Consider the following 21,046-nt stretch of genomic DNA (forward strand, 5'->3'; position numbering starts at 1 on the left):
TTTTGATGTAATCATCACTGTTGCTGGCTGCTACTCCTACATGTACTCATATTTTAATCATGGGTTACTTGTGAGCTATAATAGTACATAACTAGTTTTTGTGGTGCCTGCTATATACATTGTAGTAGTCAATGGAAATGACAAAAGAACCAAAAGTAACAGTAGTCGTATGGCTCACATGCATTAAATGGTGATATATCAGAATGTCATCCCAAAATATGCATCTCTGACATAAGGACTATTTTGAGCTAAGGGCAATTAAGTAGCAATACAGGAAAAGCTCAGCCCTCCCCCCATGTGTCTAAAAGCAGGATATAAATTTACAAAGGTGTCCCTCCATCTATAATACTAGGAAGGACAAAAGTTAATTACCAGAGATAACTATAGACCTTTGTCAGCTTGGAGACTGAACCAAAGCAATCTACATAGCATACTTGACTAACTAGCCTTTATCTACCATTGGTTTCACATATATCTGGGTTCCCACAATTTCCACCACGAGATATTCAAGGCCCTTTTCCTTTGTCTTGTTATATTCCTCTAAAAATTTATTGTTCTTTGACTAAGATACTAGATAAGCCAGAGTTCTAAGCCACCTCTCTGAGTTACTCATCTCTGAGTACTCATGTGTTATGTGTATAACATGCATACTAATAAACTTTTGTTTTTCTCTTGTCAATCTGTCTTTTGTCAGTCTAATTTACAGGGCTCTGGCTAGACAGCTTAAGATGGGTAGAAAGAGATTTTCCTCCTCTACAGGTGAAATTATTATAAGTGCCCTTTCTTGATAGACCTTTTCTGTCAAGGAGCTGCCTTGCCTCCCCCAGTCTCCATCCTTTAAGACCAGGTGGGGAGTTGGGGGTGCAGATGCAAGGAAGCCCAAAGGCAGAAGAGGCAATGGTTGGTCAGTTCTTCACAAAGGGTCATGTCTCAGCAATGCCTCTCCACTGAGGGATATATTGAAATGCAAATGAACAAAATCCAAGTTTGTCAGGTTGTAATATTAACCATGGCAGGTCCGGTAACACTGAAAGATAAGCACTCAGGGTAGCAATATTTACACTTTTTGCTAAGCATCCCCTGCAGCAGCACTGGCTGGAATACTGCAGGAGAATGATGTGTCTTTATTTTTAAGGAGCCTAAACGAAGGGTTAGGAAATAGCTGCATTGGACAATGCTTCCAAAGCCATACATGGACTATGCAGACTTGGAGCTGACCACCCCATTCTCCTGCCACGCATCAAGTCATGGTTGGCATCTGGACCAGGGGTCAGCAAACTTCTTCTGTAAGGGGCCAAACGGTAAATACTGTAAGCTTTGTGGGCCACATGGTCTCTGTTGTGACTATTCAGTCTGCTGCTCTAGTGTGAAAGTAGACAGAGACAACATGTAAACGAAAGAGTGTGGCTCTGTTCCAATACAACTTTATTTAGGAACACTGAAATTATAATTTCCTATAATTTTCAAGTGTCACAAAGTATTACTTATCTTCCCATTTTTTCTCAGTTATTATTTAAAAGGTAAAAATTATCTTAGCTCATAGGCTATACATAAACAGGTAGTGGGCTGGATTTGGCCCACCAATTATAGTTTGCCAACCTCTGATCTAAACAAGTAGAAACTCTTGTGATGAATGCCACATTTTTGTTATGGAGTCTGAGAAAATGAGCCACAAGTACTGAGCAAGAGAGACAAAAAGGCAGAAGAGGCAGGCAATCAGACTGAAACAAAGCCTACCTCTCATTTCCTTGGCTTTAGAGTTCAGATGTACTTGAGTTGGTTTAAATCCACCATTATCTTCTGAGGTGACAGACTCTGAGGAAGTAAATCCCTTAAAAGAAAACAAGGAAGATGTCTTTACTTCCTAGGTCAGGAAAAAAAATTTAATTTAGCAGTAAGGGCTCTTTCATCAAGTGTCAATCTTCACAGGCTATAGCTACTAGATTAGTTTTGAAAGCCTCTCTGAAGTGATGGAGCCCTTATGGCTGTATTTTACTCCTAGGCACTTTAGTGAGCAACAGCTATGAAAATTATAAGGACTGTCAAGACACTCTTTAGGCATTATAAATTCAAAATAAAATTCAAATACACCTGTCTGTATCCCTCAATTCTGATGCCAGATTATAAATTTGGCTTCAACTATAAGATGTGCAAAGATTAAAAACACTCTTTGGCTAGTTACTTCAAAGAAAAGGTTAAAGGAATTGCCTGTCTCCATGAGTTGCAGACACTGCAGTCACTTTAAATGGTAATGATAACTTTCAAAAAGGGGTATATGCTGAGCACAATGCTTGGTACTCAACTAAGTGCTCCATACATGTTGACCATTATTATTATTATTTATGTACTTCAATGGTCAACATGTGTGGAGCACTTAGTTGGGTGTCAAGCATTGTGCTACACAAAGTTTCTGATGTTTATCTCATTTAATCCTCTTAACTCTGAGACAGATACTATTATTCTCATTCTACAGATAAAGAAATGTAGACAGAGAGATGTCAAGCAGCTAGTAAGCTGCAGTGCTGGAGGGCAAACCCAAGCCTATGTGATCCCCCGGCCCAATCTTTTCATAATCATGTGGTACTGAGGAGGTACCTACTGAATGTTACTAGGCAGAGGGCAAATATTTGCACACCACCTAGGGCAGAGTTTTTATTTTTCATCAACAAGCCTTACCGTGAACTACCATTATGTCTGCCTGTTCTTTTCTTCCTGCATCATTCTGTTTCGAAGTTACAGTCTGACTATTCTTCTCAGTACAGACTGAAAAGTGTACCTTCAGAGGCTATCATGTAAAATGTTGCTTTCTTGATGATTCTTTCATTAGGCTGCTTCTCTTCTTTCTCCTACATATCACACCATCTCTCCTTAACTTAAATTACTCCATCCTTTTTTTCTTATTATGTAATACTATCAACTCTTGAACACTTTAGCTTCTTCTACAAATTCTTAGACTGGATAGGTCTCAGTAGAATACACTGTCAGATCATGACCAACATTCTCCTTATATATCTAAGTTGGGAACATGCCAACCACCATGGAAGATACTAAGTAAATAAAACATAGTCCTAACACTTTAACAGCACCACATTACAAAATAATAAAAGAAATCCTACACATTATTAAGTAACACAATTTGAACTAAGTAATAGTTAATGTTCTCAGAAGGGCACCATCTACATTTTGCAGTTTTTACCATCTTTTCCCCATTGTGTTGAATACTGGCCGTCTTGGTTTTAGGACTTCTAATGACTGAATGATACTGAATTCTTGAAATATTGTTACATTTCATTTCTCTGAAAAGGAAAAAAAAGTTATTCTGTATATCACTAAAAATGCTCTTTATTGTGCCCTGAAATATAGATAGCTTCACTGTTACATAAATATCCATTAGAAATTAATCTAAGTTATAACATCTATGCCTACCCCTCACTAGAAGAAAAAAGTATAATCATATTTTAAAGTCAATCATTTTTGAAGTATATTAAAAAACTGAAGAAAACCTAAGAAAAGCTTTGCAAATAAAACAGTAATAGAAAATAAAAAGAACTGCAAAAGTTACGACATCCATAAAGAACCTGATTAAAGTCAAAGTTTTTAAAGGTAAAACTCCACAAATGGAAACTGAGGAAATAAAGTATGTTGGCTAGATTTTCAAATCTAAGTGCCCTAGATTTCTCACAGTGTTAAACTTACAACTGTGAAGCAAGTTGACATACAGGATATACATAGGAGTGGAAGTGGAAAGTAAGAAAGAAAGATGAAAGAGAAAGAACTACTCTTGATCAATAGTATACAGCATAGATCAATCTTGATTGGGTTCATAAGATCTCACTCACATAATGGGCTCTTTGGGATTATTATGGAGCTTAGGTGGACACTCCTCAGTCACAGCACTTCTAGGATATGTCTCCAGTTCTAATGGGATAACTTCAACCTCACAATCTGCAACTTCTATTTTCCTCTTTTTTGAAAACATATTTTTCATAATATTCTCTTCTTTTCCATTTTCATCAATAGCATCAGAATTCTCAGTGTTAGATCTGCTTAGTAATCTTCCTAAAAGAAAAAGGTAAAAGAGCTTAACACAACAAAAAATAACACAATTACTAGCAACAAAAGGGCATCTCTTCTGCTCCGTTACTAAAGAACCCTATAGGGTATACCTTATTTCTAGAATGAAGATAAACACTAACTCATCCTAGAAAGCTATTGTAAGAAATAATATATAAAAGACCAAGAAGAGATTTCGTATCTCCCAGTACATGAAAAAATACAGGGCGTCAAAAAGAAGTATTTGTCTGTTGTGGTATAACATGAAAGAGAAGAGATTTAGCTACAATAATATAAAACAAAAATACAGATCAGAAAGCATTCTAGAAAATTAGAGAGGTGAACTCTAGTCTTAAAATTTCAGCTTTTGTGTCTAGTTATAAATGCTTTATCATTTAAAACCTTTACTCTTTTTATAAAGTGACCTATTTAAATCTGTAGTGATATGTGCCTATTCTCATATTAAGCCCTAGTGTAATTAAAATCTTCACCTGAAGCTTACGCATTTTCTTTCAAGGAACTCAAAATTATAGTTAACAAGTCAAAATTAGCAACTAGATCAGAGAGATAATTTAGGTGCATTTTCTAGCAATGCAGATAAAGCCAATGAATGATACTTTCTGGACACGATTTGGCATTTTACGGGCAGCATCAAAGAGTTATTTTGAGAAATACGAAAGATGAATTGTCTAGGTAAGTTGTGTAGTATGTGTGTCTGTAAGTGGTATGTGGTAGGGATCCAGGTGTGACTATTCTGAACTCTGATAATTCTTGCCCTCACTGAAGTGAACCTGGAATTTCAGATGAGGAGGGTTGCTCTAGTCCCTGCTGCCTAGCACATTTCCTTTAGATGGCGTTGAGAGTCGTGTTTCTCCAACCTTTCTCATTTCATGGTACGCACAGAAAGTGAGGATTTTTGCCTGACACTCTGGGGTAAAAGGAAGAGACAACTAGAGACCAACGTGTCTGGCCTGTGGGATATGGCCTGAAAGAATCAGTAATTGCACAACTGTAACACACTGGTTGGAAACTTTCACTCAGAACATGGGCAACTCTCTTGAGTACCTGAAATGGAGTGAACTGCTTTGCCTGAATCATCATCTGAAGGTATTTATTACAATGTTAACCTATTAAATTCTAATAGCTCAAGACACTGAACAAGACAGTCTTTGATTAATAATCTTTATCTTAGCAAATCAGTCATTTAGATTTCCTATTTAAATAGGAAGCTTTCTTACCTTACCCCAAAGCATCTGCAGCCACAGAGACCAAAAAATGTGCCTCACACAATAACCCAAGTTTTATCCCTTAGCCTTTCTTTTCTGGAACACCTGATACCTCCTCCTAAGGCATTTCATCCCTTCAGTGCTCAATTTCCCAGTCACCTGTCTTCCTCTGATGCTCCTCCTATATATTGTTGCTCTTGTCCTTGCTATAAGATCTCAGTGGCCCTGACTAGTAAAATGGAGATTCAGAAATGTAGATCTTACTATAGAGTAATGTGAAAGTAAACCTTTGCTTTACCTGAATAGATGCAAACAAACGTCCCTCTGTCAATGTCATCTAGGCAGCGTACTCCCCATCCCTTCTTCTCAGTTTTGAATACTTGTAGCCTCACTTGAGGTCCATGTTGGACAACTCGGTTTTGACACATTCGTCGATTACATTTGCACAACAGGCTGCATTCATAAATGCTGTCAATAAAACATACAAGAGAAAAATCAATCAGACATCTTAAATTAAAAGCATAAGCACTTTATATTGCTACGTCACTAATAATTACCAAGAGAGACAGACTAAGTGTGAAGGCTCCTAGAGCTAGACTGCCTGGTTTCCAACATAGCTCCAGCATTTACTAGCTGCGTGACCTTGAATTTAACCTCTCTGTACTTCAATTTTCCATTTTTAAAATGGGGATTATATGATACTACCTACTTCTTGGGGTTGTTTTGTGAAGATTAAATGAGTTGGTATCTACAAAGTGCTTGAGACAATGCCTGGCACATAGTAAAGGTTAGCTCTTTAAAAATGTCTAGCAATGTCTACGAAGGAAATGTCTAGGAAGGGAAAGTCTAGGAAGAAAATTTTCTGTTTATTTTTATTAATAACAGCCATGAGAAGTTGAAAATTCCCAATTCTCAGACAAGCTTTGCACAGTATACATCTTAATGGGGAACCGTCTACCCAAAGTAAGCTAACCCTAGCAGGGAAAGACTCAAAGCAGATGAGTGTTAGAAACAGTCTGCATGTTACATGTGTGCTCTCTGACTTCCATTTCCAAGAACAATATACAAGTTTGTTTTTTTAATTCCTTAATTTAGATTTTTGGTATAAGAAATTAAGATTTAACAACATTTATAAGACTACAGGCCACAATGATAAAGTACCCTTCTTCAAAGATATAAACACCCTGCAACGGATCCTCAAGGTATCTTACCCAGTAGGTATCTGTCTCTGTAGTCTTTTATATTTATATCCAGTGGTTATTTTACTACTTAACAAGGGGCAAGTCTTGGCATTCCTTGCTGTCAGTTGAAGACATGCACATTTTGTTCTAAAAGGCAACGGATGGAGAAGTCAGAATAAAAAAGCACCAAGTTAAGAGACTATCTTGACAAAAGTGTAAAGGATGTAATTGTATTTAGAATAGTTGTTTGGTTCATGGACTGTTAGACTTCTTCCCTAAATAAAAAAGACCTCTTTGAAAGACAACATCTACCAAAAATTTATAAATAATTATAAACTGCCCTGTACCTCTATTTGCTCATGAAATACTTAACTTTATGAGTTTTCTCTAACTTTTCAAAATGAATTCCTTTCATTTCCTATTCTGCAAAACCTTCTTTGTAAAAATTCTCCTATGTCTACTCTCTTACAATGGATAAACTTATATGTGTCAAACTCAAAGGGCATATTGCATATGTCTTGTATTATCTCTCCCTCCAGTGACATGAAAATAAATTGGGGAGATTGATGCTGGGTATCTGGCTACTACAATCTGTTTTTCATAACATTGCTAAGCAGTAAACATGCAACCATAAAAAAATTTTCCCGGGCTTCCCTGGTGGCACAGTGGTTGAGAGTCTGCCTGCCGATGCAGGGGACACGGGTTCGTGCCCCAGTCCGGGAAGATCCCACATGCCACAGAGCGGCTAGGCCCGTGAGCCATGGCCGCTGAGCCTGCGCGTCCGGAGCCTGTGCTCCGCAACGGGAGAGGCCACAACAGTGAGAGGCCCGCATACTGCAAAAAAAAAAAAAAAAAATTTCCCTCTAACTATTTAGATAACTATCTAACATGACAGGGACTTGTAAATCGATAGGGAGTAAAGAACCTGGTTATCTCGGCTATAAACTAGGTATGTAACCACTGGTAAGCTGGTTAAAATCTCTGAATCCTGTCTCGTATGTTGAATGGTAAGTGACTTTAAGGTCTTTTCCTCTATGATTTGCTTCTGCATTTCTCTGTTTATACACAATACATGTCAGAGTGGTAACTACTGTTTGCAACAGAAAAAAACAAGCAATAAATTCATTAATTTGGATTCTATTTACAGACGAAGAAATCTACTGTTGCTTTTTTTAGTATGACTTTGCAAAGTTTAAAAAGTACAGAAAAACACAAACAATAATACAATAAACACTCATATTTTGACCATATAGAATTAGCTGTCATCATTTTGTCTAGTCCTTTTAGTTGACCCTTGAACAATGAGTTTGAACTGCATGGGTCAACTTATACATGGATTTTTTTCAAGAGTAAATACCACAGTACTACACGATTCACGGTTGGTTGAATGCTCGGATGTGGAACTACAGATGTGGAACCCCTTATATGGAGGGCCAACTATGTTATATGTTATATTTTCTATTGCATGGAGGGTCAGCAGCTCTAACCCCTGCATTGTTCAAGGGCCAACTGTAATTTAAAACATATATACTGTATATATGATCTTCCTTAAAAAAAAAAAAAAAGGCATTACAGATAAAACTAAACTCTCAAGAGGTTTGGTGAGGCATCCTTTATACTTTTTACATACATATTTATCTACAAACAATATATTGTATTTTTTTAAAAAGTACTATAGTTATTATCCTACAACTTTTTTCATTCAATATGTTTTTGAGACCCATCTGTGTTATATACAAATCTAGTTATTTCCTTTTAACTTTTCCACAGCATTTAGATTACAATTAAGTTGCTTGGTATACAATTAAGTTGCTTCTAGTTTTCAATACACCAAAAATGCTACAACATCCTTATTCTTATGCACATGTGTAAGCATCTCTAGGGTAGTAGCTTTCAAATATTTTTGACTATGACTCACAGTAAGAAATATATTTTCTTCACAATCCTACAGAGGCATGCATATTTATATGTGTATGCATACAAGCAGAAATAACAGTGGCATGAAGTACCTTATCATGTGTGATGCACATGGGTACCTTCTATATGATTTAATTTTTAAAATGCTAGTTACAAGTGATTTTACATCCTACTAAACCTGTAGCTTGAAAAACAATGCTCTAGATAGACTTAAAAGTACTATTGCTAGAAAGCAGTTATGCATGTCTTCAACTGCTGTGTAATTGTGTAAGAACCCTCCTCCCTCCCCACAAATGACCATCTGGGTTGGTACAGAATTCTAGTTTTACCTTTATTTTCCGTCAGCATTTTAAGCTAATATGCCTCCTTTTTGTCTTCTTTCTGATGAAAAGTGTGCTGTCAATCTATTCTTCCTCTTTTCTATCTGATAGTGTGAGATTTACTCTTTGCCCTAGATACTTTTTAAGTTGCATCATGATATATTTAGATATAGTTATCTTATTTTCCATTTCTAGTATACAGTGGGCTTTTTCACTCTGAAGACTCCTGTCTTTCTTCAATTCTGGAAAATTCTCAGCTATTATCTCTGAACAATGCTCTTTTCTTCTCAGATGTATGTTAGAATTTTTCATTTATCCTCCATATTTTTTAACCTGTAAATTTATTTTCCCCATATCTTTATCTCTTTGCATTCTGAGGGAATCTCTTTAGTTTTGCCTTGCAATTCACTAATTCTTTCTCCAGCTCTACCAATGCTTACCATTTAGTCCATCTATTTAGTTTTTATTTCAATGACCATATATTTTATTTCCCATATTTCCAAATGGTTCTTTTACATATACAGTATACTTAAAAAATAATCTCCTTTTCTTGTTTTATGGATGCTAATATTTTATCTCTTTGGACATTTTAAACATACCTATTTTAAAGTCTCTTTCAGTCAGATTCTACATTTACCTCTGATTCTTCAGGTGTGAATGCTGCCAGTTGTTGGGACTTATGCTGCCTTCATGGTCCTAAATGTCTTCGTGTGTTCTGACTGTTTGAAATCATACTTTTCGTGGAATTTACTCCTGGGTGCTCCTCTACACTGGCTGCTTTCCTCATTGCTCTGGCTCTGACCTATGGGTTTCACAGCTCTAAACCCAGTTGTTATTAACACAATTCCAGGCCCTGTGAGTTATTAGCCTGCTTCCCAGCATTGTGCAGGTCCCTGTTTCTGTCCCCCAAAAGAGCTCAGCGCCCACTCTCTGCCATGCATGGGACATGTTTAATTCCCATCCTGTCAGGATTAGAATCCCTGGCCCCAGTGCTCATGTCCAATTCCAGATCCCAGTGGGCTTCAGCTTTTGCTTATTTTGTGACTTCTCTTGTAATTTCTGACCAATAGATGAAAATATATATGCTGGTGGTGCACGTTACATGGGGGTTACTTTCTACAGTCTAAGGCAAAAATCACAAACAGTCAAAATTATTCTTTAAAAAACCCCACTAAACTGACCATAAAGTATAGTAAACACTGTCCAACAGTTAGTTTTTTTCCTCCATCACTGAAAGAGATTGGGCTTGGCCAGATGTAGATGGGTTACGTTTAGAGGCAATGCTGAAAAAACAACAACTTATATTTAAACAGAATAAAACTTGGCACAGTGAGAGGTTTCCTCTATGACAGATCTAAAGGAACTGAGCCAAACTGAGGTAACAGCAGATTGATATCTCACACTCCTTCTGAGAGGATGGTGAGAACTATGTATATAATTTAAATTATTTCTCTTTATCTCTCTCATGCTTTTTCTTTTTCCTAGTAAAGGCAGCTAAATTTGCATTAAATTAAATGTACATATAATGCAAGTCCGCTCTACATATGCAAACCTACAAATACCAATAAATTACACACCCTGAAAAAAAATGTTTTTCACAGTCTTAATATATTAGAACATGTTTTCATTTTTTTTTATGGAATGTCAATTTTATGATCAGGAGAGGCACCATTAACTTTCTAAAAAAAGTAGCAAGGAAATGATTTGCAAAAGTAAAATACAACATATAACATAATGGTTAAGAGCACGGGTTCAAATTCTGGTTCTTAAATTTGTTGACCTTACACTTGGCTTCTCAACTTCCTCATTTGTAACATGGAAATAATATTACCTACCCCATGGGGTTTTGTCAGAACTAAACAAGAAAATATATGTAAAGCACTTGTCACAGTGTTTGGCACAGTTCCATGGCATTAGCTGTAATTGCTGCTATTAGGAGAATGGTACTAGATTAAAGGGAATACTTATCCTTGGAAGAAATAATTCCCAAATTACTGAAATAACTGGCAAAGAGTTTTCTTTCCTATTGCTAATGAGATGCATCTTTCTATTTTAGATTCTCGATGAACTGGTTTTAGATAGACAGACAAACTGATACACAGCAGGACTTCTTGACAAGTACCCCTACATTCAGAAGATTTTTTTGAAATGCCATGTTTTTCTACTCACATGTCTATGCAGCCCTCAGAACAGTCACAAGAATCAGTAAACATGTTGGAAAAGCTGTTTAAATAATATGCTCGTGGCCACATAGTCTTTCTGTACTTAAACTGTGGAAGCTTTCTATTGTCAATTTCATTACAGAAAGAAATGGGCACTGATTCCACTCCATTGCTAATATCCGTATCAGAAACAATTTCTTCTTGCCTTGGGTAATTCCGAGTCAACTGAACATAGGTATTGAAAGAAAAGTTATCTGTAAATAGAAAGTTACACTCTGTCTCAAGCAGGTAACGAAAAACTTCCTCCATGTTTCGTAGACTCCTTCCACAAGGGGTTTTATAACTCACGTGGAGTGCTGAAGAATGAGAGTTTGTCTTTGCATGTCGTCTTTGGAAGTGGCATTTGATTGGTAGCTGCAGAGGGTTTTCTCCCTTGAAGGTAAGTGGCATTTTCATCAGACAGGCACTAGAGCAGTCATGCTTTTGGTAAGATAAATTTGAAGATGATTCTTTTTCTCTAAAGTCTGCAACTTTATTTTCCAGAGGGGGAATTTCCTTATTTTCTGTAGATCTGTTTAAAATTAATTATTTATTAGTATCTCAAATGTATAGCACAATCCCCATTTTTTAAAAAACACTGCACACTAAGGTGGTATTTAACTCCTATTAGCTTCTTCTTAGACAACACTAAAATAAGCCAGACTCTGAAATCAACATCTTACTATGTTCTGCAGCCACATAAAGTTACACCTGAAGGGTTGTTTTTTTTCTGGACATCAAATATGTGGTGTTTTTTCCAGCACCACTTCTTCAACTGGGTGTCCAATAATTCAGTTCAATTCTGACACTATCGACCTAGAGTCAGCAACAGATTCCACAAGTTAAAGGGCTCAGTCCCATAAGACTGCCCCCATGCCAGATGCCAAATGCAGTTTCCAGGTCACCCACACTCTTGACAACCCCTTTCTCTCGGATAATGTGCTGGAAAGATTCAGAACTCAGGAAAGCATTTTAATTACTATTACCAGTTTATAATAAAAGATACACTCAGGAACAGCCAAATGGAAGAGATGCATGGGGCAAGGTAGGTAAGAAGGGGCATGGAGTTTCCATGCCCTCTCCAAATGCACCACCCTTCCAGCACCTCAAACTGTCCATCAACCAGGAAGCTCCAGGAGCCCTGTTGTTTAAAGTTTTTTATGGAGGGTTAACTGCTTAAGCATGAATGATTAAATCATTGGCCACTGGTGATTATCTCCACCTGCAGCCCTTCTCCCTGCCCTGGAGGTTGGGAGGTAGGGCTGAAAGTTTTAGGCTTCTAACCAAGGTTGTCTTTCTGGCGTCCAAACCCCATCCTTAAGTTAACTAGGAGCGCCTCACCAAGTCATCTCATTTGCATGCCAAAGACATTCCTACCACTCAGGAGATTCCAAAGGTTTTAGAAGCTGTGTGCTGGGGACCCAGACAAAGCAAGTATCTTTATTATATCACAGTCTAATTTCAGAGTATTCCAGAAAGCTGTGATTACAGTGGTAACTTTTTGCTACATCTACACCAATAGCACCTAGCAAATTTAGAGTTCATGTAGGACATGAGTTCAATAAAGACCTGAGGAAGGTTATGTCTTCAGACAAACTTGGTTCAAGCAAAAAACAGTAAAGGCTAGGTAAAAAAATAATTAATTAAGAATCCTTTATGCTGTTTTTTCTTTTTACCTTCAACAACTGTACCAAGTGAACTTTCCCCATAACATGTAACCCACCTGGTCTCATACACATCTGAAAATGGTAAACTACAGGAGAAAATGGAGAGGTTATTGACTTTAAGAAAAAAACTCTGTGAAGATTCCATGTGTTCCAAACTCAGGTTTTAAACTTTCACACACACAAAAAAACCTGTTTTGTGTTACCTAATATTTTCAATCTATCTCTAGGTATCTGTTATTTATTATAAAAGTAATATAGGTATTTTAGAAAAATTTTTATACTCACTATATAAAGCAGCACTGTCCAACAGAACTTTCTGCATTGATGGAAATGTTCTATATCTGTGCTGTCCAGTGGCATAGCCACTAGCCACATGCGGCTACTGAACACCTTTAAATGTGGCTACTGTGACCAAAGAACTGAATTTTAAATTTCATTTTAAGTAATTCAAATTTAACTAACCACATGTAGCTAGTTGGTACCATACTGAATGCACAGATATGAGGTGCCCCATCCTTTTTTCAGCTGTATAGTAATCCTCTACATAAATTCCACAATTTATATAACTAGTCTTCTATTGTTTTCAATCTTTTGCTATTACAAATCATGATGTAATAAAAAACCTCATATATAATAATTTCATACATGTGAAGATATCCCAGAAACCGGAATGCTAGGTCACAGGGTAAATGGATTAGTAATTTTGTTAAGATTGCCTAATTGCTCTCCATGGGGTCAGCCTCTCCAGCAATTTATGTGAGCGCCTGCTTTCACAGAGGCTCTTGATGCTTCCGGATTTCTGATAATCTAGTAGGTGAAAGGATGTCCTATAATTTATAAATCTTTTAATGTTGGAAATATTTGTTTCCTATTTTTCTGTGTTACTACTTTGATGAATATCCTCATACATAAGTCCTTGACCAAATTTCTTTCTTTCTTTTTTTTTTTTGCAGTAAGCGGGCCTCTCACTGTTGTGGCCTCTCCTGCTGCGGAGCCTGTGCTCCGGACGTGCAGGCTCAGCGGCCATGGCTCACGGGCCCAGCCTCTCTGCGGCATGTGGGATCTTCCCGGCCCGGGGCATGAACCCGTGTCCCTGCATCGGCAGGCGGACTCTCAACCACTGTGCCACAAGGGAAGCCCTGCAAATTTCTGATTACTACCTTAAGATACATTCCTTTAAGAGGAATTACTTGGTCAAGGGGAATATACATTAAGAATAACTTCTTATTAAAAAACTTTCAAACATACACTTAAGAGTATTCTTTTCTCATAAAGACTGATATACTGGAACCTCATGTACTTGTAAGAACTCCAGAACTCCCAGCACATAATGACTCTGTCCAACCCTCTGCGCTGATAACCAAACTCTAGCAAGGCTTCTAGCAGCATAAGGACATGCATGTCCCTAGGATAACCCCAGCCTCTCAAAAAAATGCCTCCTTGAGAAAGCTCAAGGCTGTTTCTTCTAGCCAACACCTAAAGACAAGCCCCTGACCTTTCTTAGAACATTTACTAAGAAGGTCTTAAAATTATGAATCTTTTCTGGGTCTCTCTGAGATGTATATGTTTCTATAACTCAGGAATATTTTTCTCAAAAACCTGAAAGCCATTCTTTTGAAAGGTAATCATCAGGAAGGACAGGGTCTCTGTCCTCCAGTCTCTGTGGGAGGACAGAATCCTAACTTGATGACTGCCAGCCAGAACACACAGCTGGCCTCATGGGCATTCACAGTGATTAACCTTCAGTAAATTTTCACTTGAGCCCCAGCTTGTACTCCCTTCCTTACTCCCGCATTGCCCTTTAAAACGCCAGTCACCTCAGCACAAATCGCGATGGAGCTCAGCTCGTATTCCTACTGTCAGTAGTTAGTGAATAAAACCTGTTTTCACCACTACAGCTAATGTCTGGCTTTATGTTTGACACTTATTACCAGGTTTTAATAATTATCAATATTTTGCCTATTTTATTTAATCTATTCTCCACCCCTCTTGCCCCACCCTGAAACACTGGAGTATTTTAAAGCAAACACTTATCTGAAATAATTCAGTATGTATTTCTAACAAATAAGTCTTTTTAAAAATACATAATCTCAATGGCTCATCTTCACATTTCCCCGATTGTCTTAAAATCTGTTTGAATCAGAATCAAACAACCCCTACACTCTGTATTTGATTCAGGTGTCTTTTATGTCTCTAACCTTATGTAGTGCTCCCTCCCTCTTCATTAATGACATTTATTGGTTAAAGTTAAATAAATTGTGTCACTTGTCCTATAGTAGTTCCCACATTCTGGAATCTGGCTGATGCCTTCCATGTGGTGTTGTCATTTAACTCACCCCTTCCATTCCTGGCAAAGCAGTAGTCAGTTCTAGAAGCCTGATTTGATTCAGGTTCAATTTTGGTGGGGGGTCAGGGGAGATAATTCACATGTGGTGCTATGAATTTCCTACTGCATCACATAAGGAGACAAACAATGTCTGATTGTTCACATTTAGCGATGCTTAGATTTATAAGTGGGTTTGGGTGTTTCCATCCATTTTAAAGCTCCTCACTTTCAGTTAACAGTTTTGGCATTCACTCATGATCGTTGCCTAGACCAGTGCTACGTTCAGGTGTGGTGATGCCAGTTCCCAGTGGTTTTTTAACAATTCATGGTAAGTACAAAAATTCAAAGTGCAAAAGTTTAGAAACTTTTACAGCAATTTAACATTGCTGCAACATTTTATGCATTTTACAAGACCATCACTCCTCAATAAGTTAGAAGTTTAAAACAAAACACCTGTTCTGACCACAATTCATTTGAGACCACTGGGCTAAGGCCACTGTTTCTTTGGGGTGTGGTGGGGTGGGGGTAGTAGTTGTAAAAATAACAATCTTCTAATTCTATCATTCCTACTGCATTTTCCGGCTAGAGTGCTTTCATAAAGAAATTCATCAATTCTTGGGTTATCCTAAAATACAGTTAGTATAAGCAGGCGGATAAATGCTTGATTCTTTTCTTTAATTACTAATATTCAGAATGATGAGTTGTATCCTAGCAACTACCAAAGTGACAGATTTTTTTTTGCTTTACAATGGTGTGTTAGTTTCTGCTGTATAACAAAGTGAATCAGCTATACATATACATATATCCCCATATCCCCTCCCTCTTGCGTCTCCCTCCCAACCTCCCTATCCCACCCCTCTAGGTGGTCACAAAGCAGCAGCTGATCTCCCTGTGCTATGCAGCTGCTTCCCACTAGCTATCTATTTTACATTTTGTAGTGTATGTATGTCCATGCCACTCTCTCACTTCGTCCCAGCTTACCCTTCTCCCTCCCCCTGTCTTCAGGTCCATTCTCTATGGCTGTGTCTTTATTCCTGTCCTGCCCCTAGGTTCATCAGAATCTTTTTTTTTTTAATTCCATATATATGTGTTGGCATACAGTTTTTTTTTTTTTTTTGATAGCTTTTTTGCTTTCTGTCACAAGATATCTCAGGTCTGGAATCAGCCATTTCTCTAAGGGACTACGGTTCCATTTAATGAGAAATGGCATTTACAGACTACGATCATGGTACTAGGAGGTACACATATTTTAATCAATAAAAGATGCCAAACTGCTTTCCAAAAAGGCTGGACCAATTTATACTCTCATAGCACGGATGAATGCTCATCTACCTGAATATTATTTTAAAATTTTTCATCAATTGGATAGGTGAAAAATATTTTATTACCTTAATTTTTTTCTCTAAATAATAAGGAGTTTGAACATAATTTCATGTTTATTGATTTTTTTTTTTTTTTCCTTTTGGCTAACTGTCTATTCATATGCTTTGTCCATTTTCCTATTGGGGGCTTGTTCATTCATTCGTTCATTCATTCATTCATTCTTCCATCAACGATTTCTTGAGTGCCTGCTATGTGCCAGGTGCTACGGAAAAAAAGATGAGAGCTCTGTGATCTCAAGGAGCTTACATTCTAGGCAGTGAACTAAGTATTTATAATAAAGTATAAACAATATTATGAATAATGCCATGACACATAATGTTATAGAAAGATATCTAATATTTATTATTTTTCTGTTTTTTAGGGTTCTAATTTTATAATTAATTTTTCTATGGTTTGAGAGTCCAGTTTCATCTGGAATTTATTTTGACGTAACACGAAGATCTAACTTAAATTCTCCAAATGATATCCAATTGTTCCAGAGTCTTTTACTGAATACCTCCTTCTTTCACCTTCTGACTTTTGACTTACTAGCTTAATCATATCTCAAGTTCTTAGAAATACATAAAAATGTCCTCTTATTTTCTAGACTTATTCTGCCTTTTGATCGAACTGTTAATTCTTATACCAATATAACATTGTTTTCCATACTATGATGGAACATTTTGATATTTCTCAGGGCAAGTCCTTCCTCACTATTTTGCCTTTTAAACATGTTCTAGGTGTTTTCTGATTTTTTTATCTTTTGAGATTAAATTTATAATGGCTCGCCAAGTTAAAAAAAATCCAAATGCTTGGATTTCATATGAAATTAAATCTATAAATTAATTTGGGAAGAATTACCATTTTTACAATATGCAGTTTTCCCATCCAGGCACATAGTAAGTTTATCCATTCATTAAAATCTTTAGAATTAATTTTCCTCAGGTATATACTTCTTGTAATTAGTCTCATTTATTTTACTTTCTGGTGTTGTGAATGGGGACTTAATTTCATATTTTCTAAAGGTATAGAGTTTCATATTTTTATTTTATGTGACTATGTCACTAAACCCTCGTTTTAGCTTAATAATTTTACACTTGCATCTTAGATTTTCTAGAAGGATAAGACTATCTACAAATAATTTTACTTTGTGCATTTCAATAATCGTATTTTCTTTTACATTCTATTATACTGGCTAGAATTTCCATAAAAATACTGAATAACAATTATGATAGCAGGCACTTCTGTCTTAATCTTTATTTAAAGGAAATGTCTCTAAGTTTCACCAGTATATAGGACAGGGATGCTGGTTTAAGAAACATATTCTCTCCCACATTAAGAAAAAATTCTTCAAAATGGTACAGATGAACCGGTTTGCAGGGCAGAAATAGACACACAGATGTAGAGAACAAACGTATGGACACCAAGGGGGGAAGCTGTGGGGGTGGGATGAATTGGGAGATTGGGATTGACATATATACACTAATATGTATAAAACAGATAAATAATAAGAACATAATGTATTAAAAAATTAATAAAATTCAAAAATTAAAAAAAAAGTTCTATTTCTAATGGTTCATATTACTTTTAAAAGTCTTTTGGCATCTTAAGATAAGCTTTTTTTCCTGTGGTTTACTTCTGTAAAATAATATATTTCCTAATACTAAATCATTCTTGCTTGACTAGTGTAAATTCTAAGTCATCTCATTAATATTTCTCTGGATTAGAATTGCTAAAATTTTATTTAGAAGCTCCATATCCACAATAGTGATATTTTAAACTTTTTAGGGCCATAAACCCTTTGACAATCCGATGAAAGCTATGAACCCTCTCTAGAAATACACTATAAACATAAAACTTTGCATACCATGCAGGGCCTCCATTGTCTCTAGTTTAAGGACTCATCTTTATTATAGTTAACTCTATATTTAGATGGTTTCTATGCCACTGCCATTTCTTAAATACTATATCTTATACATTCTGACTCCTCTTTTGGTCAGCAAGAGGATTTTCGAGAAAATTTCCCAGAAGGTTATGTATATAGATGTTTTCTGAGCTTTTGCAAAGGTGCTAGCCTGATTTTTGCTGTTTTGTTGGCTTTTTTTGTTTGTTTGGATACTTGTAAGATATTTATACTTTAAGACTGATATTAAAACTTTTTAAAAATCAATACTTATCTATTAGTAATTTTCATTTCTGTGGTATTTGGTAAAACCTTTTGCCTCCAGACTTGATATTTCCTTATACTCAGAAGTTACCTTCTTTGACCATTGCTTCTGCTTCACTTATTCTAGCTTCTTGTGTTTTTGTTCATTTGTTTGTTCTAGTTCAGAAAAAACAGGGCAGATTTTTCCAAAAGCAATGATTCTGTTAGGCAAGTTTACATTATTTTTTAATATATTGAGAACATCTACATTTCATATTTATTTAAGTACCAAATTTTTTAATGGAAAATATATGTATTTTCATTTTCTAGCTACTGGAACAATTCTGAATCCTAGTTTAGACATTGAGATTTCCTGCACTGCCTTTGTAAGCAGCAGCACATTGGTCCTAACTCTGTCGCCTTAGCTTGAAATTCTTAACATTTTGTAAAGAGCATTATAACATATGGATGATCCTGAAAATACTTTACAGTGTTCACTAAAATTGTTGGTTTTCTGCTAATAGTTTCTTTTTTGAGAACATTATTCATCATTCTCTTCTTTTTCTCACTCATTTGCCCTTTTCTTCTACATTTTGGGTAATCTTTTTTTTTAAAAATAAATTTATTTATTTATGGCTGCATTGGCTCTTCGTTGCTGCGCAGTCTTTCTCTCACTGCAACGAGCGGGGGCTACTCTTCGTTGAGGTGTGAGGACTTCTCAGGCTCAGTAGCTATGGCGCACGGGCTTAGTTGTTCCGCAGCATGTGGGAACTTCCCGGATCAGGGCTCGAACCTGGGTACCCTGCATTGGCAGGCGGATTCCTAACCACTGCGCCACCAGGGAAGTCCTGATTTGGGGTAATCTTAAAGATCCCAGACTATACCTTTAATTTCCTTAATTGACTTTCACAATGAATACTTTCTTAAAAGAAAGGCTGGGATAAAACTGATCACTGCACTACTATTTGTAACAGTAAATATTTGGAACAATCTAATTATCCATCCTTAAAGGAATGGAATTAATAAAATGTATTCTCACATGATGGAAATCCAAACAAGGAGATGAAATAGATCTATAACACAGAAGCAACATGATTAGATCTCAAAACTAATGCTGAGTAGGGACTTCCCTGGTGGCACAGTGGTTAGGAATCTGCCTGCCAGTACAGGGGACACAGGTTCGAGCCCTGGCCTGGGAAGATCCCACATGCCGCAGAGCAACTAAGCCCGTGCGCCACAACTACTGAGCCTGTGCTCTAGAGCCTGCGAGTCACAACTACTGAGCCCATGTGCTGCAACTACTGAAGCCTGCATGCCTAGAGCCTGTGCTCTGCAACAAGAGAGGCCACCGCAATCAGAAGCCCACGCACCGCAACGAAGAATAGCCCCCACTTGCGCCGCAACTAGAGAAAGCCCGCCCACAGCAATGAAGACCCAATGCAGACAAAAAAATTAAAATAAATAAATTAAATTAAAAAAAAAACTTTCAAAAAACTAATGCTGAGTAAAACAAGTAAGAAGGTACATATATGAATATTTATGTAAAATTTAAAAACTATAATAGCACTATATATTATTTATGGCTATATAAATATTAAAAAATGAACTAGAAAAATAACTGATGATAGTGACTGCTCCTAGAGAAGCAGAGAGGGCAACGGAACTTTGTCATGGTGAGAAGTTAGGTATGGCTCAAAGAGATTATAGTGTTTTGTTTTCTTTTTAAAAAAGAGACTGGAAGCAAATACAATGAAAGGTTAATAGCTGTTAATTCTGGATGGTGTGAGTATGGGTTTCTGCCATATCCCTTTTTATGTTTTCAATCTTTAAGATTTCTCAAAAAGGTAGCAAAAAATAGTGGATGAGAATGCAGCTAAAAGATCAATGCAAATCCATCACCACCCATGGACTATAATGCAGTAGCAACTAATACATTAAAAATGAGGGGGGAAAAAAAGCAGAAAAAATGAGGTAAGCTTATGTTTTCCCTTAAATAACTTCAGTCTGTTTTAGTATTTTTGAAACATGCTGGGGGTACATCCCATAGTAAGAAATATATTCTATAATGTACTTTTTGTTTTGTTCTTCCATTTAACTTCTATCTTCTTTAGCCTAGTCTACTATAATACGTTTCTGTTTTTATTTATTTATTTATTTATTTAGGTATCCAATATTTCCTTGTTTTTTGAAGCCTGTGCCTGGAATTGCTTTTCCCCTATTATTAAGTGCCAAGTTCCTTTCTACCACTTTTTCATTATAATGTATTCTGAACTATAAGCAGTACTATTTACTTGTCTACCTAAGATATAGATCCCTTTGTTTGGTTTCACTCAGTATTCACTGTAATAAATTCTCTTAGGCTCTCACAGCTTTGTTCTTTGTTTTGATATAGGCTAATTTACTCTCAAGTAATTTATATAGCTACAGTGTTGTACAACCAGTAAACTGAATGTTTCATTTCCCTTTTCATCTTGACTTAACCAACTAAATTATGTTCCAAACTGGGTTCTGTGGCATTCTTTTCTACAAATGTCATCATTTGATTTCCCCTATTTTGGGGGAAGGGGACTATGAAATACAATTTGAAGATTCAAAAAGTTCTTCTCTGAATATGAAGGGATTAACTTAGGGTATATGCAAGAGAGAA

General features: G+C 36.5%; 2 protein-coding genes across 4 annotated transcripts in view; one reads left to right on the forward strand and one right to left on the reverse strand.

Annotated features, from left to right (window-relative positions):
• Positions 1-10,862, forward strand: part of RCBTB1 (RCC1 and BTB domain containing protein 1) — a 108,800-nt gene extending 97,938 nt beyond the window's left edge. Inside the window, exon 13 of the mRNA XM_059996165.1 lies at positions 10,754-10,862. The gene's annotated coding sequence lies outside the window, so the exon portion shown is untranslated. The remainder of the gene's footprint in view (positions 1-10,753) is intronic.
• LOC132413902 (histone-lysine N-methyltransferase SETDB2) overlaps positions 1-21,046 on the reverse strand; it is an 80,924-nt gene that overhangs the window by 42,006 nt on the left and 17,872 nt on the right. For all 3 annotated transcript variants that reach the window (XM_059996161.1, XM_059996162.1, XM_059996163.1), the window contains exons 6-11: positions 10,867-11,430; positions 6,491-6,607; positions 5,578-5,747; positions 3,840-4,059; positions 3,197-3,296; positions 1,738-1,831 (exon numbers count right to left, since the gene is read on the reverse strand). In XM_059996161.1, coding sequence (XP_059852144.1) covers positions 1,738-1,831; positions 3,197-3,296; positions 3,840-4,059; positions 5,578-5,747; positions 6,491-6,607; positions 10,867-11,430 — 1,265 coding nt within the window. The remainder of the gene's footprint in view (positions 1-1,737; positions 1,832-3,196; positions 3,297-3,839; positions 4,060-5,577; positions 5,748-6,490; positions 6,608-10,866; positions 11,431-21,046) is intronic.

This window comes from Delphinus delphis, chromosome 18 (genome assembly GCF_949987515.2).
Source record: "Delphinus delphis chromosome 18, mDelDel1.2, whole genome shotgun sequence".
Taxonomy (NCBI): domain Eukaryota; kingdom Metazoa; phylum Chordata; class Mammalia; order Artiodactyla; family Delphinidae; genus Delphinus; species Delphinus delphis.